Source organism: Cyprinodon variegatus, unplaced genomic scaffold, assembly GCF_000732505.1.
Source record: "Cyprinodon variegatus isolate N-32 unplaced genomic scaffold, C_variegatus-1.0 Scaffold570, whole genome shotgun sequence".
Lineage (NCBI taxonomy): Eukaryota > Metazoa > Chordata > Actinopteri > Cyprinodontiformes > Cyprinodontidae > Cyprinodon > Cyprinodon variegatus.
Genome location: NW_015151023.1, coordinates 526,796 through 552,383, shown reverse-complemented (window position 1 = coordinate 552,383; position 25,588 = coordinate 526,796). Strand labels below are relative to the sequence as shown.

The window sequence follows — 25,588 nt, the reverse complement described above, 5'->3', positions numbered from 1 at the left end:
TAGTGAAGAAATGTCTGCTTTCAGTTTAAAGCCAACTTTGACGTTAAGATCCACTGAAACTGGAAAAAATCCCAACCTATTAGCAGCGACACCAGTAATCTTGTGTGTTGCATCATGTCTGAATGGATCACTCTCAAACAAGCTTATAAATCCAACCACCACCTGCAGTGTCAAACTTGCATCACCCTGTGCGTCTTAGCCCTAAAATAACTCAACCTTTAACACAAACTGGGCTCTAGTTTAAGGAGTAGTTAATTTTTTTCTTTAATATAGTTTAATTATTGCTAGAATGTTGCTCTAATCACTGTGGTTTAGGATTATTGTTGAACTTTTCATTAAATTTGGATTCTTCTCCATCTTAGTGGAGATTTGTTAAATGAAAAAGTGGCGAAGAATGATTTATTCCCCTCAGGGGTGAGAAGAGCAGCCAGTTTGGCAACAGCGGCAGTCATCTGCTGAACAGAAGCTAACTGAAGCCTAAAGAAGCTCCACAGTCAGGCTCAGGATTTTGCCAAGACTGAAGACATGTTCAAACAGCTGCAGGCTGAAGTCTGATGATATCCCGATGGACCGCATACGCTAGGTTGACCTTTGAACTTGCAGACTCAAACCTGCCACAGTTTAACCTGCAAAATTTGATTAAAATCTGTTGGAGGTTTTATAACATGTTTCCAAATAGTCCTTTGGCTTTTTAGAGACAATCCCTTCCTCGGGGTGAACTTTGAGCCTTAGAGGCTGAAAGTAACCACTATTAGTGAAGCAAACTCCCCTGTTTGCTTCTCAGTCTTACTTGGATCAGACCAAAGCCTAAGGAGATTAGGCTAACTGTTACATAAGGATGCCAAAAGCATATTTTATAATCTTAGTAAATATTTCACTGTGTCCAAAGTATCAGTGTGTTTGATACCTAAAACAGGGCATTACTTTGGAGACATTTCCTGGAAATAAATGTTTGTTATTCTTTTTAGTCTTTAAATAAGGCCAATAAATAGAAATTTGGGTCTTAAATACAAAAAAGAAAAGAAAGCAAAAATTGTTTTTTTGTACAAATAAACCAATATTGATTTTATTAGGATGGGCTCAAAATTGGAATATGTCTGCTTATTTTTTCAGGTTTATCCAGCCATACCTCACAGACGGCTATATGTAGCTTTCTTGCAATTCTTCCCTTTTTTAGTTTGCGGTGTGGATTTGTATGCAGCACCTCTTGGCATGATTCTACCACCCCCATGTCTCACCATGTGGAAGGTGTGTTCAGGATGATAGGAAGTGTCATTTTTACACCAGGCATTGCCTTTCAGTTCAGCTTTACAGAGTTTCCTGCATGTCTTGTGGACACTTGCCAACAGGGCTTCCTTTCACTCTCGTTTTTTTATGTTTTATCTTAAAACATAAAACAAAGAATAATAAAGGAGAAAGTTCCTATACCTGTTAAGTGTTTAACAATATATCCAGCTCGTTCAAGACCTAATGAAGGACATTATTAAAACATTGGAAAAGTGGGTTCGCAGTTTTTTTTTTTTTTATTCTTGCATAAACATAAGCTTGCTGTGATTAGTCCAGTCAGTTTCAAGTTAGTCTGGCTGACAGGGCAGCATTCAGCATCCATGTACTGAGATCAAGGTAAACACATTCATTGTTGCTCCCTCTATTTGCTATTAATTAATAATGTTTGTCTGATTCTCTAAATGTTTCTTTTATAATGAGCTAAAAATGGAGGAAGAAAAATTTGCTTGGACTTCAGAAATATTCCCCTAAAAGCAGCTCATATTGGGTATCCCTTAGACCGATGTTAAAATAATTGGCAACAGCATCGGCCTTAAAAAAACCTCTATCAGTCGACCTCTACTCTACATCACTGCTGCAATCACTGCACATTTAGTTTCTCATAATTGCCGTCTCCATGAGTGCAGATGGGAAGAAAACTCCTGCTAAGCTCTGTCAGAGACCCCCTTATTAACAGCTCCACCCTGCCTGCTACCAGATGACACTTTGCTGTATTTTGCTGTTTTTAGTAGCCAAACCGTTTCATAATTGCAGTGCAGGATAGAAATGCACACAGATAACCGTCTCTGCTATTAGTTCCCACACAGCTTTATGAAGCCGCAGTCTAAATGAATGTAGCAGATTCGTACGCCGCTGAAGCGCCCTTACTGTATGCACACAGCTCTGAGAGAGCAATTAGACACACAAGCAGGATTTTATGCCCTCACTAGCACACAACTCCACCGTCGTTGTCATGACAGCCAAGTGAGATTTTTAGCAGCGTAATCCCAAAGGCAGAGCTGCAAGAAATGTAAAAATAGCAGAAGAGATGAGATGAACCGGGCCCAAAATATAAAGATGGGAGGAAACATTGCGCTCTGACCCAAAGCTTCCTGCAGACACATATTTTAGGATCCCCTGGTAGGATAAGAGCCCCCCTCTGCCACTTCAACATGTTTCTTTTTACTCCTGCTCATTCATTATGAATGGAGACTGGGGATCTTATCTTATTTTAACTTCTAATTAGGTGAGGTTGCTAGAAACCTTTTTTCTTCATCTTTCCTCATGTCAGCCTGTCAATTTGTTTACTCCGCATCTCCTCCAACTCACTCCTCTCATCCGAATTCCTCACCCAGCCCTGTGTGTCTGCTTCTCTTGTTTTGTGATGTGAGCACCCTTTGACGTCGGTTTGCTCCATGCAGCCCACACACACACACTTCTATTTTTACGCAAGCAGAGGGGCGGGATGATTTGGGGGGGTGTTTATTTATTTTGCTAAGGATGAGGGAGGGATTAGGGGTGTGAATGAAAGTCACTCCCCTTCTATCTGCTTCCGTCGCTTCCAGGTGGACTATATGGATGAAAATGAGGAATACTTTCAGCGACAAGCTTCGCACAGACAGTCCCGGCGGCGCTTTCGGAAGATCAACCAGAAAGGAGAGCGGCAGACAATCATCGACACAGTGGATCCGTATCCCAGCGGAAAGCCGCCCGTAGCCCGGGGATACCACACGGTGAGTTGCAGCCCGTGTAATAGCTTAGTGTTTACCCTCGCTGTGCGCTCCAGAGGCAGCCTCGGTTGTGTGTCGAGCCGCTCCTTTAAGATCTGCTGTGCTTTTTCTGCTTCTGTGAAAATGTGAAAATGTAAGCCTTTTTAGAGTAACTTAGTGTCATCACTCTGCTTTCTGCTGACCTGCAGTCAGAGATTGTTGGAAGGACCGCTGTGCCCTGTCCTGCTGCACTTTGAGGCTTTTTTCTGATCTCTTTCAGCTCCTTTTTGGATTAGAGCCGTTCCACTTTCCTATATGTGTAGAGACTCTCCAGGCAATTCTGCTTCCTGCTTGTTGTTCTTTTATCCCTTTAATGAATGTTTTTGTAGTTTGTTTAGCTTCTCTTAGCGTCTCTTTGGAATCCTGTTTGTTGTAAGAGAAGTTTCATTTGTCTACATGTTTGTGGTTTAGATGTCTGTGCTCTCTATAAACAAGCTTGCAAAGCAAAATAGATGTGAAAGAAATCTCCTTTCTTGCTCTTTCTCAGAGCTGTAGTGGTTCGGTTGAATGTATTTTTCTTGTGAGGAAAAATGTGTAGTAGCCTTTTATGCTGCAAGGCTGTGCACAGCCACAGGGGGGAAGAGAGAAACCCTGCTCTATGCTTTGTATTTTGTAAAAAAAAAACAACAAACAAACAAAACAAACTCTTTTCAGATAATAATTAAATATAATTAAAAAAGATGTTCAACATATAATAAAACACACAATAAAAAAAAAATGCTTCAGATTATATATATTATTTATTAATAGACGCAGAAGTTCAAAGAGTAACAAGATAATATCTGTTTATTACATCCATTCAAACGGTAATTAGTGGTAAATGTAAAGCTCTTTTTCTCTTTATTCTCCGCTTAGACTCTCTGCACTTTCTGTTTTCTTTCCCATCATGCCCCTTCTGCACAGTTTCCTGTTCTTAACTGTTTCACAGCATTCCTCGCGTTCCCAGTTTTCCCTAGGGTGCTCATGGGGTAGTTGTCTGATGTTGCCTTTGTGAATCGGTTACTTTTAAAAAGGAGAAACGTCATCTCATTCCAGCCTTTATTACACCCGACCATGATCCTTTAAATAAGTGGAGGATAGCACTGAACTTTCTCATGGCTCAGACTCTGCACTCTGTTCTCGAAAATGACTCCTGGGGGAAGGATGGAGCCTGTTCCATAGCAACCAGTATTCCCAGGTTTGAAGTACAGTAGGGAGAGGAGCTGTGAACCATAGTGGTGCAGCTGAGGGCGGGTGGAGTGACAGAGATGCTGAATCTGGACGGCTGCTAAGCTAGGATAGCATGCTAACCTGCAGTGTTTAGATAAAAGACACGACTGAAACGTTCCTTCCTTCTTCCACGCAGCATATTTTGGAGGTGAGAACTCACAGTCACTGCTTTTAGGCTAAATATGAAGACTGGAATGAAAACATGGAAATAATCTAAAAACAAAAACCCTAACTTCCTCGTTACTTTAAATGCCATTATAAGATGCATACATCAGTGCCAGGATTTGTATAATGGCTCACAGAGATTTCTCTGCTAGGCCTTATTTTACAATACGGGGGGCACGGTTTTTGAAAACTAAACTTCATCACCATTAAAATATATGCAACATCACAAACCTAGATGAGTTCATGGATGAAATGTTAAGCAGGATGATCGATTTCAGAATCCTATCCATTAATTTCTTAAATTCCAACTACACATTCTTTAATCGAGTAACTTAGAGCCGGTTTGAAGTCACATCTGATGTAGATTTTACTGAGTGAGATCCCAAAGTTCCTGGAGAGTGATGGGGGGTATTGTCGTTAGACGACTGTGCAGAAAAACAAGTTTAACCAGGATTTGATATCTGATTGGAAACTTTTAAAGTAATATCTTAATATCGAGTTAAGCTGATATGAGGCTGTCAATGTGTCATCTACTTGGTGCTAACAGATGCTGGGATGGGTTTGAAGTGGACCACAATAATAGCAGATCTGTTTATATGCATCCTGTCAAACCAAAGGAAGATCCTACATCTCGGACTGTAGTAGAGGTTTAAGGATTTTGTTTAAGGATTAAGGATGTCGGTCCTGTGAAAATGATTCCCCACAAGGTTAGGGCAGCTTCAGTTCATTATTGAGAAGATATTTTTCTATTTATTATAAATTAAAGGTCCACTTTGTATTTTTAACAGCTCCTATTTTCCAATGAATTGACAGAAACTCTATAAGGAGAAATGCGTTGGAGCCAAAGTAAATTCTCTATAGAGTATCTCTACTTTAAAAGCCTTAAAAGAAGGATTTTAGGTTTAGAAAGGTAGATCCGAGGTCACTTATCAATAATCTTCATCCAATTCTAATTTACTCAGACTTTATTATAAAATGCTGCCACAACATCCTGTTTGCAGAGGAACACAAAGTACACCTATAAATACCCTGAGCTGTGATTTAGTGCCTGATTAAACATGTTCAAATGTCCATTAAGAATTTCAGCCAGTGTGTTTGTTTGATCCCATTTCAAATAATACTTTGCTAAAAGCTTCAGTCTCTTGTCATTAAGGAGAGATTGTTTTATAACTCTGAGGTTACAGATAGTCTGTAGACAGATATCTCCTGTCCCCGAGCAATCGCTCTGAACAAGTCCAGGTCCTAAGCTGCTGCAGAGAGTCAGTTCGATGGGTGAAAAATCAAAGTCAGACTAACCCTGGATAGAGACTCCCAGTGGGAGCACTCACAAAGACAGAAAAACAATCTGAAGCTAAGCTGCTATGAAGTCAACTTTATTTGGCCTCAATGTTCAAATATACTGCAGGATCATTTTTAAACAAACACAAACAAAGTCTGCTCTCATTACTGTATGCTCATTTCTGGCTGTTTGACCTGACCTGGATCGTTTCTCTGTACTGAGGACTGCACTGGGATTAATATTAACATCCATTAGCTGATGAAGATCACTTAAATAATGAATGTTATAGAATTCAATGCATCACCTCTTATTCTGAGATTAAGCAGGGGGCTGAAATAAAGATTTTGTATATTGTATAAAAGCAAACAGTACCTGTCGAACTTCCTGGACGGCCATCAGAGGGTTCAAAATGGAGATCAATCCAACTGTTTAGTTTTTTTTAGCCTCTGTGCTTCTAGGGAGCTATAATGTTTCACCCATTGGTGATTTATTGTGTTTATTTGCAAAATAACAGTAAAAATTACAGTGGTTTTTACATGTTGATCAAATATACTGAAGCATCTATCTGAGTTTTATTTTACTCCTCAATAAAAGGCAGCTATGAAAACATGCCACAGCAGTTGGTTAATACTTTAGACCTACATTTGGGTCTTGTGTGTGTGCACGCTGTAGGAAGTTGTGCAGCGAAGGGATTCGGGCTTCCTTATGTTGAGCTTCTCAGATTTTTGCTTTGAACTTCCTTATATAAGGGTCGACTTCTCCGTGTGAGTGTGATTTCAGATTATTTGTATAGCATCAATTCAACACATAATCTAAAGTGATTTACAGACTTAATTCAATCAAATCATATTGGCAGATTGCTTCGTTTGGTTCGTTTTCAGTCTAAGGACTCTGACTTGTCCTCCATTACTGCAAAGTCAGATTTCAAAGTGAGCCAACTTAATTGTGTAAACTTAATTGCAGTTTAATTATGAAATGTCACACAGATGTAGCGGAGGGAAGGTGCTGTAGGTTTCTAGTTTTGTTACAGACTAAAAATCCCCACAATTTTGCATCAAATCTTACTGTAAGTGCATGGCCGACTTTATTGGGTACACCTTGTTAGTACTGTTTTAGAAGCTGTTGCACTCAAAACTGTCTTGACGGCAAAGATTCAGTCAGGTGTGAGAAATATTCTTCAAAAATTGTGCTCAATATGGACATGAGGGCATCACAGTTGATGTGAATTTGTCAGCAATGCGTCCCTGATGTAAATCTCATATTCCACTACAATCCAAAAGTGCAATCCCTCCAGCTTCTCTATACAGCGATCCCTTCAGGGTCGCTAGTAAGAGGTGAGGCCCGCCTTGAACAGGTCATCACTCCTTCACAGGGCGACATAGGGACACCTGGGATAAACTATAAAATAAAATGGAATAGAAAACGACTTTATTGTCCTGCAGTGGGGACATTTTGGTGAAGCAGCAGCAACATGACAAAGATTTAAAGTAAAAATATTCGTAAGAAATAAAATACTGTACTCTATTCACACACACTCACTCCTAAGAGCAATTCAGACAGACTGATTAACCTGATATCTCCATTCTTGGACTGTGGCCAGAAATCAATCATGAGCTGAAGTGCATCTCAGCACTTGCTTGTTATTGCTGTTTTTGGTGTGTTTTATTGAGCAGGAAAATAACTGTTTAAAAATATAAAACTAATCAGATGTTTTAAATAAGGGGTTGAATATGTAAGTTCACTTGCAAATTGATTTGTGCATCATTTCCTTTTTCACTTCTCCCTCGTATACTGAGCTGTTACAGGGGAACAATGGCGGGTTTAGTTGTGTTTCAAATTTTCTGTTTTGATTGAAACATATTTGATCAGATTTGTTGAAAACCCCATAGTTCCAATTGGATATGATCATATTTGCTTTAGCCCACCTTTGAAAAAAGGCAAAATGATCCCTTTTTAACTATCAGGGAAAACAAAGCAGACAAATCTGGGATTCATGAGGATTAAGAGAAATATTTAAAATAGATTTCTGTTTCCATGGATAAATCAGGGCAGTGAAAGAGGACAGTGTTTAGGATTCAACACATGCCTCCTGTGTGCTCGACACTGTGAGTTGACACTTGTGTGCCTTGTTTAATATGGATACACACACATCTGCCCATGCAGACATCTGCACACACGCTTGATCTTTTTATATTTCCCTTTGAAATGGCTGATTATCTCCATTTCTTTGTCGCTCTCCATTTCACACCTTATCTCGTATGTGCTATCTGTTCCACTAATATCATCATCCATTTGAGCCATCGACCCAACACACACACAGATATTTTTTCTCTCTGATCTCCCTCTCAGACACGCTCTTAAGGCCTTGTGCAGATTCTGTGGTCTGGTCTTGAATAAATTGTCAATGGTGCTGCTGTTGATGGATCTTCTTTTACTAAATGTTGGATAGTAAATCACTTCCACAATCTTTGAGTTTGTGATTTTTCTCCTTTCATCTTTTTTTTGTTTTTTTTTATTTTTTGCACATACTAGATCCCAGTAAGACATTCCCAGATTTTTCCAGGCAGAGGAGTGTTGTTCGTTTTCATATGTGGTGACCAGAAGAACCATCAAACAGATGTTATCTAATTACACACGCAGCAGGAGGCATTCAAACACTGTTCTTCTTTTGCTCCACTGGCAGCCTATTGGTTAGTGGTGGCATCTCATAATCAGGGAGGTTTAATTTTTATATCCCCTCAATATCTAACGTTCCCATCAGCACTCATTTGCTGATACAGAAAGTCCTCTATGGTGACATTGCTCACTCAAAACCTGACCACTTTCATATTTACTGTAAACATTGAAGAGTTTACAAATTCTTCTTGTAGACTCCATCCTCTTTTTTCTGTTTGTCTAATATTCGGTCAAATCCCTGATTTCCTTTCAGTTTTAGCTCAAAAGCTGAAACTTTAACAGTGGTTGACTTTTAACTTCTTTCCAACACTTTGATTTTACATCAGGTTTTGGTTAAAGGTTTCATGAGGGGGATACACTTCTCTTGTTCAAGCACCCATGAACCAGGTTGAGTGGGTAATTAATCAGATACCAGTTATCGATTAATGTGATAGTTTAAAGTTGATTGAACTTGAACCAGAGTTTTCTCTGGGCTATGCAGCCCTCCAAAGAAATGCCACCCCACACCATTACTAACCCATGGCCAAACCAGGCATGTTGAAGGATGTTCCAGGCAGCAGATCGCTCTCCACGGAGTCTCTAGACTATGTCACATATGCCACATGTGCTCTGTATGAACCTGTTTTCATCTGTGAAGAGCACAGGGTACCATTGGTGAATTAGCCAATCCTGGTGTTGTCCTGCCAATTCCAAGCATCCTGTACAGTGTTGGGCTGTGAGGACAACCCCCATCTGGGGACGCTGGGCTGTCATGCATATACATGCAAATTTTTGGCCTGCTGGAGGTTATTTTTCTGGGCTCTGGCAGTGCTCCTCCTGTTCCTCATTGCACCAAGGCAGAGGTAGCAGTCCTGCTGCTGCGTTGCTGTCCTCATAAGGCCTGGTCAACATCTCCCGGTATACAGTTCTGTCTCTAGTAGAATCCCCAGCCTCGGACACTACACCGACAGCCTTCTTGCCACAGCTTGCATTGATGTGTCATCCTGGATGAGCTGCTTTACTTGAGCCACTTGTGTGGGTTACTGAGTCGGTCTCATGTTACCACAAGTGTGAAAGCACCACCAACATTCAAAAGTGACCAAAACATCAGCCAGAGAGCATAGCTACTGAGAGGTGTCTTGATAATTGCAAATCATTTCCACCTGTTGCCTATTCCACTTCCACAACAGCATGTGAAATTGATTCAATCAGTGTTGCTTCCTAAGTGGAAAGTTTGAATTCACAGAAGTTCGATTTAATTTAAGTTATATTGTGTTGTTTACGTGTTGCCTTTATTTTTTTGAGCCCTGAAAAAAAAAAAAAAAAAAACTTAATTATTTACCCTGCCAAGAAAACTCTCAATCCAATATCTACAATATTGACCAATCAAAGCTTATCCTCTTTACTCCACCCCATCGTTCTGGCATACTGTGTACCATGGCTGATACGCCTCTCAAAGGCCTGTTTTTTTTTTCTTTTTTTTTTCTGAACCTATTTTTATTCTTTGCTGGCTCTTCTTGTAGCAGTATCTTGTATTTTGATTTGACCCTCTGATCAGAGGGCTCTGAAGGCTGAGGAAGTTGTGTTAAATGTTGATTACCAGCTCAGAGGAAGGTTGTGATTGGTTGTCTGGTCTTTCATACAAACAACCAAAAGATGTCCATCTTCTTACTTTGTAAAAAAATGTTAGACCAAATGCCTGCTCTGAATTTTCAGAGTGATTAACAATCATTGGTCTAAATACTAATGGGCTAAGGTGTCTATAGTTCATTAGTGACCCTGATTCTACCTTTCTGTGGCACACGGGTGGGTCATATTACAGCTTTTTGTTGTTGTTTTTATTTTTTTATTACAGTGTTTATACCAAATGTGTGGCAGTGGCCATTAAAACCTCTTCGAATGGGTTTCTGAATCTGTATATCAAGCCTGTTAGGTGCGGCATTTAATTGAAACTCCTCTTTCACTGCTTTTGTCATAACTTGGACGTTATCATTGCACACGTTTCACGGTTCATTTGCTTGGTAATCTGCAGATGTTCTGCAGCGAAGAGATCAAATCTGGTGTATGATTTTATCATGTCAGTGAGGTTTTTACCTGCAGTTATTCCCCTCCTCTGCTGATTTCTGCCATGTTTAATAACTCTCCTCTTCTGCTTCCTTTTTCACGGCTCGCTCCCTAACTTGGGCACCAGGATTGCAATAAACCTAAGGTACTGTATCCATTAGCACTGTCTATTCTTGTCATTGTGCCTCTTTTGTTTTCTAGCTCTATGTTTGTGCTGTTGCTGGTAGGCTTCTCCTTTGGTCTAATCCTCTTTGGTTCTCCCTGTAGCTGCTAGCAGACCTCCCTAATAAACACCTTTTATATGCAGACATAAACGCTGGTGATGATGAAGAGGTAAACCTGCTTTAATCTCCAGTTCTCATACCATCACGTCAACAATCATATAAATAGCATTTGTAATAACAGGACTAATAACTGGTGTCACCTTTGCTGCTTTCATATGTGTTATCCTGTTTTTTTTTTTTTCATGAAAAAGCATATTTTTTGCTAAAAGTAAACCGTGATCTAGTGATGACGGGAATCATAAGCATCTGTTTTCTACCACTTATAGCGCTGTAATGTGTGATAATGGTAACAGTTGCGATAATTGAGGCCCATTCTTCCTGTTGAACTGCGCCAGATGGAAGATTTCACCGTTAACACATCTGCTTCTTATAGTATGTGGTACCAATATATCTGTAGGTGTTTTAGTATTTCATTGGGGTGTTGCCGGTGGAAACGGATTAAGAGGGAGAGTTGGAAAAGATCAGAGCTCAAAAGGCTGATCAGTCGTACCTGCTGATAAATGCAGAGAGAACAAACCTGCCACTCTCGGCTGCAGAAAAGCCGTGCTCCTATTTTTAGAGCTGTCCTTTGTGGCAGCCTGCTCTGCCTCAGCTGTGCAGAGTTACTGAAGGCTCACTCTTACATTGAAATCATGCAGGAAAGGCAGAATGAGTTTAGTGTACATCTATTCCCTGTCTGTGGATCTTGGTTTCTAAATGATAGTTGATATTCCAGCACGTGTTGTATCAAACATTAAGTACAATCATGATTTTGTTCAATTTGTGAATGTAACTGAATGCTAATGCAGCGTCTAATTCATTCTCATTAACCTGTTTCAGCTTTGATTTTCAAATTAAATAAAAGTGGGGAGAGAGAATCGATTTTTATAGCAGAAAGAGTTCATCATTCTGTAATTGTCTGCAGTGTGTGAGTAGAATATGCAGATTTCTCTCAGGCTGCTTTTGAAGTATCTTTTGTTACCTTGATTTAAACACCCAAGCATCTCTTTCCCAGCATGGCCAACAAAGGCAACAGCCCTGTTTGTAGTTATTAATAGTCTTTGGTTTATCATTAAAGTACGGTGGAGCAGATATTTTTGGCTCAATAATTCAACTGAAACTAAAGCTTTTGTAAGAAAAGAACTATTCATTTATTGACTGGGTTATATTTCACAACCTGGATGCAGCTTTTATCCCCAGAATTCAAGAGACCCTTTTAAAGGTTAAGGGCATTGAACGTGATGGATGATCTATTTTTATGGTAATTAGCTCACATGGAAGCAGTCCCACATTTCAACCTTTTTTAAGCCAGTGAAACAAGAAGGAAATCACTCCATCAAACTAATAATGGTATTATTTGATCAGTTAGCTGTTGATCTAATGTGTTTGATCAGGCTCTTATCATAGCAGCATGGTTTGCATGTCTGTGAATTACTGTAGGATGCAGAATGTTTTAAGCCACTTTAAGATCCTGGTTGAGAGGTGTAACAATCAGAGATGGGCGGATGTATCAGCTGCCCAGTATGATTGGAAGATATTTATCTTTTATATGACAGATGTCTTAAGGAGGTTGTTACACAAACCAGTTCCAGTGCGAAACTGGAACTAGTTATAATTAGCACCAGTTCTGTGTTGCCAACATACTGTACTCTGGCTTTGAGTTGGGCCAGAGTAAAGAAGTTCCTCCTCTAGGAGCTGAGGGTGAGCTCATGGAGATCAACCTCCAGCCAAAATATTAGGAACACTATGTCAGGCTTCAGGGAGCCACTGCTGTAAAACCCAGTAAATAGGACATGATGGCGGCAGCAGTGGTTGAGAATCACACTCTCAGGTCGCTTCTCTACAAGGAATATGATATATATGATATAAAATGGAAGAAAGTTAGATGCTGACATTCATGCTAGTACGGCTGGATCTTTTTGGCCAGCCTGTTTAAGCTGGTATCTCCTCATCCCACAGCTTCCAGTGGAAACGAATTAAGGAGGAGCGACATCACCTGCCGTGTTTTAAAACCCTTTTTAGTGTTAAACATCCAGCTGTTCTAGCTCTTTGTTGAACTGCTTGTTGAAGTGTTGCAGGAACCAATCATATGTGATACAATTCGAGACGATTGTTGTTTAGGGGAGAGCGGAATGGTGGCCTAGTGGTTTAGTTCATAGAGCTTAGAATCCTGAGTTTCTGAGTTTGAGCCCCACTCCTACAGACTGCCACTCTGGATCTCTGAGAAAGACCCTTAACCCCACACTGCTCGCCAGGCTCCCCACGATAGCAGCCCACTGCTCCCCAAGGAGACTGGTTAAATAAAGAGGTTAATTTCTCCAATGTAAGATCAATAAAGTTCAATTATTATTATTAAAACTAAGAACCTCGCTCCCAGTGGTTATACAAATAGCCATTTATCTTTCAGTTCATTTTTTAAATAAAAATGTCACAATGCTTCACATTTTATTTTTTGATTTTGGAGTGTTTTTATGTTTTACCGAATCACCAGAATGCCATGTCAGCCCATGATGGTTAAAGATTATCTTAAACAGAAAAAATGAAACATGTCCATGAACTTCATTCAGGAGAAAAGACTTCCAGTTCCTAACCTTTCAGTTACTTTATAACTTCATCCGGAAACATCATGTAACTGATGAACTTCACTCTCTCTCCCTCAGCTCAATCTTTGAAAGGATCTTACTTCATTTCCTGTCTGATTTATGCACCTTTTAGCAGGTGCACGAGTACAACAGATGTTTTGCCTCAATGAACCTACAAGTGTAATTTTTTAGGCATGTCTGGCGGCCCACGTTTCTATCAAATTATTTCCAGAGCACCGTGCAGGTGACAACAGCTTGAAAAATGAAGTAATCCCATGAGTTGCAGCAGCTTTGAAAATGCAGTCTCTTTATTAGATCATTGTTCTCGCTCTCACAACGCCACTTAGAGCCATAGTAATGGGACAGATGTCATTGATGAATGTCCTTCCTTCGGTGGCTTTCTCATATTATTCATTTCTCTAACAAGGTTAGAAGCCGATCACTAAATCAAAGCCTGAGACTCTGACCTTTTAATGGACACTGGGTCTTTCAGAGGTTTCCTGATTAGCATTTTTGAGCAAAAAAATGTATGATCAGAAATATTTTTATATTTATATATATATATATTTTTTTTTATCACCTGCTTTAAATTAAGTTCACATGGTCAGATTTTGCGACTTCTTTGAGTCTTCACCTCATACCACATGGACATTTTAATTTTTTAAGAAGTTATAAAGGAAATGTATATATTTTTTTACTTCCCCTTCTTTGTTTTTCCATTAGTGGAAAAAGTTCAGACTTCAGATGTTTTTCAGAAGTCCTATATTATGCAAAAATTACATTATAAATATTTTGTAACTGTCGTATGTGTCCTAACGCCTGTGTTTGTGGTTTACAAATGTCTGCTCAAAATGTTATGTTTGAAAAGCTTCCCCCTTGTGATATCATAAGGGGAAATACCCTGTCCAGAGTGGTCTGTACAGCCCATTGGTCAGGCTACAGCCGCTCCTAGCCGCCATCTTTACGAACTTTGACTGGTTGGCCTTCATAGGTCAGGGTGCCACAGGCTGTCTGCCTAATCTGAGAGGAATTTTCCTGTACAAAGGACAAAAACAGGCTCTGGGGGCTTCATTGTTAATAATTTTAATTTTTAATTGTAGAAAATTATGGGACCTTTAAACATTAGAGAATAAACGGCACTTATGGTGTTTCTTTGTAACAATTTAAGCGTTTCTTTTCCTAAAATTTAACATTCATGCTCTTCTTTTTTGCAATAAGATATTAATTTATATCTTGATAACCGAATGAAAACTGAGACCTTTTTGTCTTAAATATCACAAATTCTGAAACAGCTCTAAAGAGGATGATGATATTTAGAGAGCCTATTATGGGGTTTGTTTTCTATATTTCTATATTGTTTTGTGAAAAAAAGTACGCTTATTAAAGCCACAAATTTCTATTCAATCCTCTTACATAAAAGTACTGCAAGGTCTAGGGTTTGTTTACTCTTGGATTCCAGAAAGTCATTTTGTAATATCCCATCTTTGGAGTTGCTGCAGGATAATAGTGGTTAGCTAAAGAAAAAAAATCCAGATCTTACTAGAAACTATAAAACAATCCCTTTTTTTTTGGTCTCCATGTGTTACCGTGTTTATATGCTGGACTGTAATGAGCTTTTTATTGCTCCAATGCGATGCATCAGCAAGCAAAGCGCCAAGCATGGCCTTACTTATCACACCCACTTTGCAGTCTGTTTACAAATGACGCCTGAGGCCACCACCCCTTGCATTTAGCACACCCTGCAACTGAACATGAGTGCATTAACATTATCCTGAGGGGGTGTTTTTCTATGTAGCTGTCACAGCCCTTGAAGATCAATGGTCTAATGGCTGCTGCCTGCTTTCCCTTTAAATTTAGTTTGTGATTAGTCAGTAAAACATGATTAATTGGTTTATTTGTTGCTAGAAAGCTTGAAATTTGGGGGGGTGGTGAGGGCATGATGTTTTGGTATTCCCATGGTACCGTCTCGTTGCTGCGGTGATGTAATGATGCCCCTGTCCCCTTTATCCCCCTGAGGCATTTGTTGGAGACGATAATGGCTAGGCTGCTCAACAAACCACCTGAGCTTTTTTTTCTTCTTCTGTTGTTTTGAAACATTACATCATGGCTCATGGCAGGAGAGGTGATGTCATCCAGGGTCTCCAGGCTTCTTTCACCCCTTTCCGCCTCCCACTTGCCTCCCCCGCTGCTTTTACTGGAGCTGCTCCAAAACCAGTAAACTGCTTTTCAGGCACAGGCTGAGGCTGAGCATCAGTCTCTGTTCAAAGGACCAGCCACTGTCTGCAAACATGAGTCAGATGGACTATTGTTTAGTAGATTTCCGGTTCTCTTAAATGTGGATTTGTTTTTTTGTTTTTTGCTGTTTAAGATTAGTCTTTTTGATATCCCTGTTTACCAGTTAATTTTTGTGATCTCCCTGTTGACTTAAGATCATACCAGTGGTGTTTATGTGCTGGTGGGAAATAAGTATGTCCATCACGCTTTGACATCTCATGTAAACCATTTTTTTGCTTTTCTTTCTGCTCTCGTGAGCAGATAGGCTCTACAGTATGACAGCCAATCATTCTATGACAACTGAGAGCCTGGTTTGTGGTTTGTTTTGTCATGAGAACCGCAGCTCTTTCATCATTTATTCATTGTCATGTTTGACACTTGGAATATCATTTTTTTTTTAAATATGTCTTTTATATTCTATCTGTTGCTTGTGCAGCTTATTATCAGCACAGGTACAAATCCATGTGACTCAGGTGTGTTGTTGTCAGTGGACCCCCTATATCTTACCGTCTAATTAAAGGTCTTATTTTTACTAAATTTTCCAGTTTGACTTTAATGGAAAAATATGATTTTTTTTTTTTCTCCAAGACTTCTTACGCATCCTTCTCCAGCAGTAGCAAAAAATTAGGATGTAGATCTCCGACTGTGTGTCACAAAGCAGAGAAAAGTCAGCATCTCATCATCAATCATTTGGACCTTTCCTGGTGACGCTGCAGCTTATCGTAGTAAAGCTGGGTGAAGGTGGAGTGGCTCGGTCTGTTGCCACTTTCTCTGTCTCTTTTATGCCCCCCCACCCCCTCCCTCCATTTCAGCATGTCTCGCTGCCTCCGTCGCCACAGCAACTAAAGGCCCTGGAGGGTGTGTGCGCGTTCGCTTGGCTCAGTGGGTGCGGGGGCTTGTGCTCGCGCTCGCCTAGTTGCCATGGCTATCTCCACTGAGTGGCAGCTACGGTGTGACAGCGCTGCTGCCAGTCTCTGCAGCTGAACCTTCATCTCCTCTTTTTACTCCTGTTTCAGCTCCTTCTCCTTTAGTTTTTTTTTGCTCCATCAAGCTCTCCGTGCAATCTATCAACCTTTTCACTCCTTCTCTGAGGAGGAAGTGCTACAACTTCCCCGCCCAGGAAATGGCTTTCCTGCAGTCCGTTACTATGCCAACCAAATCCAGCTGCCGTCTTGTGCTAAAAGGAGTGCAATGATTGCATTGTTCAGTTCCTGCCCCCCCCCAATGCCTTTATACTTCCATCAGTCCAACATCCATCTGTCTACCTTATAATTTCCCCCACCTTTAGATTATTTTGCCCTCCTTTCATCTCTCCCTCTATCATCCAGCCTTCTTTCCATCTCTGTTTATGCCAGAGGAGTGCGTCCACAGCCGCTCTAACACCATTGCTGTCAGACTGGGAGGAGGTCCTTACCCCCTCCTCCCCCACCCCTGACACACATCTATGCATGAGGCTCTAAACAAACTGCTGGCTTTATCGCGCTGGGTACCTCTGTGGAGGCTGCAGGCGTTTCAAGCTTGACATAATCTAATGGTGCACAAAAAGGCATTTTTGCATGCATGCGTGTTGCTTGACTTTCCGTACGAGGCAGAGGGAAGGAGGGAGAGAGAGAGAGGGAGGCGAGGCGGAGAGAGCAAGCGTGAGTGAAAGTGTTGTCAGCCATTTTTCTCATCTTTTATCCGTTTTTCTTCTTTCTGCTGCTCCCCGACTGGAGATGTGACTGTCAAAAAAGAAGCTGGCTGTTTGTTTTCTCCTGGATAAAAAAAGGATCTCTCTTTTTTTTTTTATTCGTTTGTTTTTTCCACCCCGCTACCCAGCTTCCCATTTTCATGATCCAGCTGGACTAAGCGCATGAGGTGTCATTGCTTTGGAGAGTCTGATCAGGCCAAGAAGAGCGGATACTCCTAAAACTGTCAAACGAAGACGGTGCAGCTAAGAGAGGGAAGGGGAGAGGAGGGGCGGGGGGTGTTGAAGATGAGTGTAAAGCAGGTCCGGGATGTTAGATGTTAGCCCGGTGAACATTTTTTCATTATGAAACCATTAGCAGCATCAGACAGCAATGGAGTCCCGAACCAGCAAGATAAAACCCCGGTAAGTCGCATATCGACGTGCATCCTCTTTTATTTATTTTTTTCCCTCTCCTCAACGTTTATGACCCTGTAGATATGATTACCGGCCCTGTAATGGACGTGCATCAGATTTCTATCGAGCCTGTGTGAGATGAATGACGGCAGGGCAGACCAAGGACGCAATCAGAGGCTGGCCGCTGCCCCTGCCGAGCATCAGATGTGTGTCAGTGTGTTGTACTAGAAACGGCCGCCATGTGCTCGCCGTCACTGACGTGTGCAAACGCATGCACAGATGCTCCAGTTCCACACAATAATTTAAAGCTTTGTCAAAATAATGAATATTTTTTTCATCATGTCATTATTATATTTGACATCAGTGTTCATTTTGTGCTTTAAATAGCCCTAATCTGGTTAGACAGATGCATCCTCTGAGTGTTGAGTTTCCAATGTCTCTGCCCTCATTTTCTTTTACGGCTAACCAAGATGACATTACTTAGATGTAGGTCTTTAACACAAAAATGCTTTTGCAGGGATGTAAAATTACAGTTCATGGATAGAGTCTCCATTATGAAAAAGAGGATTATTTGATAGATCATCATATTTAAAAAAATTTTGGTATTTTATTTAATTTTTTTGTACCCACTGAAATGTTTTGATCCACCAGTGTGTTGCTGCTGGTGCTGTCCATGGTGCTGGAAGCAGCCTGCAGCTCCAGCAGACACACGGAGGCCTGACATGATCTGCACTTGAACAGTAAACGGATTGATCGGCTGTCAGCGCCACCGGCATCACTCACACATTGAGACCACACACAGACACAGACTCAAACACATGCAAACAGCAGGCTGTCCATCTTCTTGATGGACGGTGCCTGGGTTACAGAGCACATGTGCTGTGCAGAAAGAAAATCACCTTAATATTCCTGTAATTGTCGTAAAAGTGTCATGGCTGAGGAGTTATCTCATCCTCTTTCCTCACAGTTTGCGCTGTTTCCCTCAGGGACGACTGCAGAGAACTGAAGTCTCTGACATTCATCACATGATTCAATGCTTCTTATGAAATTGTAAGAACAATGGTAGCTAATGCTTACAAATCTTTGAAAAATAAAGTTTGTGTATTATAGAATGCACAGAGACTTGCTTTTCTTTTTAGTAAATTGTTTTAGACACTGTAAAATGCAAGACCAAATTTAAAACCAAAATTGTTGAAATCCTTTTAAACCCCCACCAACAGATACAGATAACACTACTAAGAGATTATTTGTCTTTTTAAAATGTCCATACAATATTCATATATTTATACTCATGCCTTTGCCCAATAGGCTGATTCTGTTTACCATCATGCATCTTTATTGACTGTTTCTTTCATATGTTTTTTGCATATAAATGAAGGTTTGTGTAAACAACAAATTATCTCAGCGGGGTACCCCCGATGGGCTAACGGATCCTATTACAGTAATGGCATCATAATATTATTCCCATCAGCTTTGGCTGCCATGACAGCAATTCCATGCCCGCTTATCCCAGCCCTAACTGTGTCGATATCTGTGCTTAGTGACACTTTTGTTTTCCTGTGATGGTGGGGAAACCATCATGGTCCAGGAGATACTTGTTTCATGTCTTTCCTCTTCTGATTTTCCTTTAAACATCTTTGGTTTCTGGTGCAGTAGTTTTTTTTGCAACTGAGCCCATGGGGCAAAAACAGATCACTATATTGATTTTATAAATATCAAGTTATTCATTCTGCTTAAATTGAGTAAGTAGAAAAAAATTCTAATAATGCACACCTTTTTCATAAAGCTTTAAAAAAGTCCTGATTCTAACTGTAGTCTGTTCAGAAGTCCCCTTTTTCTTTATAAATCAAATGTAAAGTTAGATCACCTTTTTTTGGATTGAAATTAATTATTATTTTTTTTTTTTACACAAAATATATCACATCTTTGTCCAACCTAAACTATAGGACAACAGAGCTCTGATTCATTAGATATTCAAATAATTAATTTATTGAGACTATGCAGCTCCCCTTAGGAAACCTTAGTTTGATTGTTTCACCTATTTCAAAACAAACACAGATCGATTACAGATTAGATATTCAAACCTTTCCTCGGCATTTATGTTACTGATTAGATTTGTACATGGAGTATTGTTTACAGTGGACCTTTATAGTTGGTATAAGTTTACTTTAACTGCAAGATTTCCCATTAATTTAGTTTTTTTTCCTAAGTTGGTATAATTCCTAACAAAAACAATCAGACTCTATGGAAGAATGAAAGTGTTGAGATAACTTCAGTAAGCCGTTATCTGCTGATCGCCAACCATCCCTTGTTTTAGCCTGAAAGTCCTTTAGCAATTTGAGTCTCCTTCCTTTTGTAACATCTTCTACACCGAAGACTGTTGTCATTGTTTGGAACATTGAACGATTGGTAAAGATGAACTATTTTGTTTCTGTTTCATCCATTCAGTTTTTCCTTTCTGATGTCCAAATATTTTTTTTAAATCGATCTACGATATTTACTGATTTGTGGCACATGCACTAAAGCTCCTAAATTCAAAGCCAAAGAATTTGAGAGACATTTTACAACTTGTTGCATTTTTTATTTTCTTTTCGTTAAAGGTAATTTCCTTTCGTCAAACTGTGCGACTTGACTCGTGCAGGCCTGACTAATGGAGATGTAGCTGGTGATAGGAAAGCCCAGAGAGCATATCAGACCTATTTAATCAGAAACCCTGCCAAAGGGATTTTAATCTCCTGATCTGTAAGGCTCAAGAAAGTGAGAAGCTGCCGCTTTAGTTAGGGAATGTGTATGCTCTTAGTTAACCTCTGAACAGGGGCCAGAAAGGCATTTCTTAGCTAGTCTACAATTTAAATAACATAGAATAGTAGATTTAAGCAATTCAAACAACAGTGATTGACCTTGATTCAACCCAGCTACATAAATAAAATCATTATTTTTTTTTTCTTAGACATCTAAATCTCAATTAGAGAATTTTTTTTCCTCCTCTTAGTTAGAGGGATTCACCTCAGGAATGGTGATGGAGTCTAGCAGGACAGATTCACTGGCTGCATACAGTGAAGAGATTGAGAGGAAGCCAGTGCTTCCACCCAGCAATCTAGGTCATTAGGTCTGTAATGTAATTTAAGGAGCAGCACATCTGCTCATATGTAAGCAGAACTGAGAGTTGTGGCTTGGGCCTTAGAGCAATGCATAATCCCCCCGTGACTGCTGATTGGACGTATTTTCAGCCCCCAGTTCTGCAGAGCTCATTTGTTTTTTAAGAGGGTGTTGAATTTGGAGCAGAAGAGTCCAGAGAAACAGATCAGATGCCAGAGAGGCTTTAGAAATTCATGATGTAGTTCATGTTTATTGTATCTTTATTGTGTCCTAACTTGAGAATTAAAGTATGGATTTTTAAATTAGTTGAAGCTCACAACACAGAGTAGATGTTTGGCCTTATCATTCTACACTCATTGGACAAGCTTAATTACCCTGTCCTTGTTTCACTGGCATGCAGTTTGACCCAATCTCTTGCATTCCATTGGGCCACAGAGGTCAACATTCTCATGGAGTGAATGGACATCGGCTTATTGACCAACAGACGGATGACCTAAATGAGCGGAGAGAAAGGATTACTTGTTTATTATCCGTATGCTTTCTCCGTCTCCCCTGCCCTCACTTTGTTCCTCACTCGCCTATCTAACTGGTGTCAAAATAGGGTAAAGTTAAAGGTTGCTGCAAAGTCTATCTAGCAGTGTTTTTAGTGGCATAAACAAGGAGAAAAACAACAAAAAGATCATCTTTAATTACACCTATGTTAATGGAAGTAAACTGATTTGCCCATTATGTTAAGTCATGCTGGAAGCAGCAAAAACTTAAGCTGAAGCAGCATATTTTTGATAATCTATGTAATTAGGAACAGTAAAGCTGGGCTAGATCTATGTAGATCTAGATCTCTGAGGGACTCTATAGGAAGTGCTAATATAATCTCATTGAAGATCCGATTATATGCCTGTTAAGAGAATTATATGTTAAAAAAACTAAAACCCTCACATGCCTTTTAAAAGCTTTAAAATATATGTATATATACAATCTAATATTTTAATATCGTCAAAACAATGTGTTTTTATTTAGGCAAGGCAAGGCAAATTTATTTCTATAGCACAATTCAGTACAAAGACAATGCAAAGTGCTTTACATGATTAAAATATAGGAAAATAAAACAGAATCAAAGCAAGTAGGGAAAAAAGTATGGTTTGTTAAAAGTATGATCAATATAGAATGGAGCATCTTTGACCTACGACCACCCTTAAAATGAATTTGTAATACAAATATATCAGTTTCCAGTGTAAAAACCAAAATCTCTGTTGAGTTGATGTTTGTGCATCAACACCTAATTCTAGATTGAAGCGCTCTGAGGAACTGCAGCGTGTAACATACACTATCACTAAGTAATGGTGAAACTACAAAAAGTTCACCACTCATATTGTCTAGCCAGTGAAAATAACGTGGAATTCAGCTGGAGGCATTCGCATCGCCGTGCACCAGGCACGGTGATGGGAGAGGAAGCCCGCCGGGTATTAGGGTCTGATTGGGTCCTCCGGTCCACCATTTTGGTTAGTGCAGCCAGCCAGATAATTAAACGTGATGGAAATCTTTGACACACTGTAATCACATCACACCTCAGTGCTGCAAGAGCTCCTCTGTCTGGCTCCCAGTCTCTTGTCGCTGACACAGAAAGGCACTTTGTGAATTGATACATCTAATTTTTTTCCCACTTTTCCCCTCAAGACAGTTCAGGAATAAATTGCCTTCTGATTCATTTGGGTAAAGCAACTCTTTCATAGTCTTTAGCTATTCTGTGACTCTTTGTTGGCAGACTTCAGCTCCCCTTTAGCAAAACTAGTCTTCTGTTTTGCCTCCATGCCCAAACCCTATAACGAAGCCATAATTAAAGTATGCAATCAGAAACTGAACAGTGTTTCTTTCATTTGAGTCTCAGCCGTGGTCCTTTTTAAACAGCTTGTATGAAATATTGGCTTGTTTTCATATCTAGGGAAACAGAATTCAAAGCCTCTCAACTCAAACAGCTTAGAAAAAAAACACTAAACCACATGTTTTCCAGATGTTTAGTTTTGGCTCAAACTTTCCTGCTTCCTGACAACCAAAGTTAGCTCATTAAATCGGACCAATTTGAGTTTTTTGGATATGAATATCTAATATTAATGATGTTCCACAGCCAAAAGTGAAGCTAAAAGGGACTCGAAGGAGATGTTTCCCTCTTCCAAGTATCAAATAGATATATATGGTGAATAAAACATATGGAGTATAAAATATTCACATGCACAGACACCATGAACCAGTTTCTCCTGCTGGATTAAAGTATTTACCCATTCCTTCCACTTTCTAATCAGATGTGATTAATTCACTGCACATATGTTGTAAATAAAAACAAAGAGGTGTTAACGCCTCTAGCTGATGAAAGTTTATATTTCAAGGACAGAATAGAAACCAGTTTACCTGTATGTCCCTTACACAATGTTAGGGTGAATCAGTGGCATAAAAAAAAATCATCAGTATGTGAATAATTGATATATTTATCAAATTGAATTGAAGATATGTAGTTATATTTGGAGCTGGAGGATATTTATGTGCATCAGATCCTTAAATAAATCACTAAACTATCTGGATGTTGGCTTATAAACACATCAACATAGCCGAGCAGATTCCAAATTAAGCAGATGTACATGTTTGATCTGTTCCTCTGTTTCTGTAGCGTTTCCTGTTGGGGTATTCTGTCATAGTTAAAATTTCAGCCTTATCCCCATAGAGAACTTGGTTGGCCCATTTATAGTATTTTTAATTAGAGCTACTACTTCGTACAGCATCGTTTCCTCAGAGCCCCCACCTCACCAATTACTGCCTCCAGTTTGTTTATTTTAGTCCTTATGAGGCATTTATTCAGGATTTTCCTTTTTACACATGAACGTTTGTTTTCTCCCTGCACTTGAGACATCGTTTTATGACTAAACAAAATACTGATTACTTTCAGTTTGCATTTTGACACTATGATGGGTATTTTGTTCAGAGTCTTGAGCCCCTGGAGAGTTTATTTTGTCAGATTTGCTCCCACTTTAGCTCTAGATAATAGCAGGTTTAGTGAGCTTTTACATTGACATCTTTATGCATATCAAAACAGATCATCTTCTTCTTTTAAGCTGTTAAACTAAGAAGAAGACGAGATTTAGTTTCTTTTTGGTGCTTCTTCTGTTATGATAGCATATTTAATGTAAATCAGAGCTTTTTAAAATAAATTTTGCTCTGCATTAACACAGTGTGTTTCTTTTATTTTTGATAAATAAAGGCTAGATTAACTAGGTTTTATTTATGGTCTTTATAAAAAAAAAAAAACCCAAAAGTGTTCAATTGAATTGTCAAAATTTGAATATGTACTTCTACTGTGCCAAAAATACCAGACCCATGATTAGCAAAAAGCAACCGGCCGGTCAGAAGCAACTTCCCTTGTAAAAATTCAGCTTTTCCCTCAAATTTAGACAAAATATTTTCCTTATTTTTATTATATTTTTCTTTACTGTTCCTTCACATCCAAAGACAAAACCATGCTAAGTGTGTCCAAATGTGTGGCAGTCAGCGAGCATGTTAGAGTGGGTGACCAGAGGCGGCTGCTGGGCTGACTGATACTGACCATCTGTGTGTATGTTGTGTATGTATGTGTGTGTGTGCAGCTCCCTGCAGACTTCAGCAGACTGCACCTGGCCGACGGCTTACACCCACAGGTGACCCACGTCTCCTCCAGCCACTCAGGATGTAGTATCACCAGTGACTCTGGAAGCAGCAGCCTGTCAGACATTTATCAGGTAAGGCCTCCACTCGCCGGCTCTGGATCCCCAGCCAGGCCTGGATAGTAAAGCTGGTCCACTGGTTTGCCGTTGGGTTGGGATAATGCTTTACAATATTTATTATTTATTCCTGATTGTGAGTGATCCGGATTAGATAAAAGAAACCTTTAATATGATCATAAAAGGAAGAAGGATCAGTCGGGTTTCCAGCAAATTGGAAAACCTCCTTCCTGTGGGGAGCCGCTCCAGTGTGGATTCCAAATAACCTATTTAAGCAGGGCATTTTTCCACCATAATTTAAAGGTTTTGCTCCTGGAAAAGCTACAGAACACAGTCAGTAGACCGTCGCTGCTCTGCAGGGGAGGAGCAGCAAGCCTGGATGCTGCCGAGCAGGTGGTCCAGGCCACATCCTGCCTCCATCTCTGCCTTTTCATCACTTGAAGGCAAAAGCAAAGGAGTCCTGGAGAGATGGCACCTTTTATGATATAACTTTATGCTAATCTGTGACTAAAATGTCTCTCTAACCTAAAAAAATTAAAAATAAAAAAATCCCCTTTTGATGTTTGGGAGTCACATGAATCCAGATAAATTAAAGTAAAATAGGAATATAATTCAGCTTAGAGAAACACACATTCACCAAATGTCATGACTATAGATTTACCCCAAAACCTGTAACTAATCCTCTTAAAGCCACACAGCCACCCCATTGGACCATAAAGCCGCTGCCTGCTGTGTTCCTGTTCCTGTTTGTTTGTCAGTGTTCTTGGGACTGTGCTCAGTCCCAGTCTCTTGGTTTGGCCCAGACCTCTTGCTGGTTTGGATCTGCCTGTTTTGGTTCTAGTTATAAGAATACAGCTGTATGACTGTGTGTGTCTGTACAGTATCACATGGTGCCGTGTGTGTGTGTGTGTGTGTGTGTGTGTATATCAGGTCTTGTTGTGGATGTCTGCAGTAGGTTAAACAGGCTTTACTGTCAGGTCTGATCCGGGTCTCAGTGCCATCTGCTCACAGCTCTGTGATGGCTTCTGGATTTTGTCTCTCACAGTCACAAACGCTGTTCTGTTGTTGGTTTCCTTCTTCCTCCATGAAAGATTTGTGCTGAAAACGTTTTGTCAGTCTGTCTAACACCGTTCTTCA

General features: G+C 39.9%; 1 protein-coding gene across 6 annotated transcripts in view; it reads left to right on the top strand.

Moving 5' to 3' along the window:
* Nucleotides 1–25,588, top strand: part of LOC107095759 (rap guanine nucleotide exchange factor 2-like) — a 63,660-nt gene that overhangs the window by 15,140 nt on the left and 22,932 nt on the right. For 2 of the 6 annotated variants that reach the window (XM_015392024.1, XM_015392023.1), the window contains exons 3-5: nt 2,832–2,999; nt 10,535–10,552; nt 24,338–24,469. In XM_015392024.1, the coding sequence (XP_015247510.1) occupies nt 2,832–2,999; nt 10,535–10,552; nt 24,338–24,469 (318 nt within the window). Of the gene's footprint in view, nt 1–2,831; nt 3,000–10,534; nt 10,553–16,961; nt 17,619–24,337; nt 24,470–25,588 lie in introns of those variants that run through there. The other 4 variants (XM_015392028.1, XM_015392025.1, XM_015392026.1 and 1 more) reach the window with 4 other exon arrangements.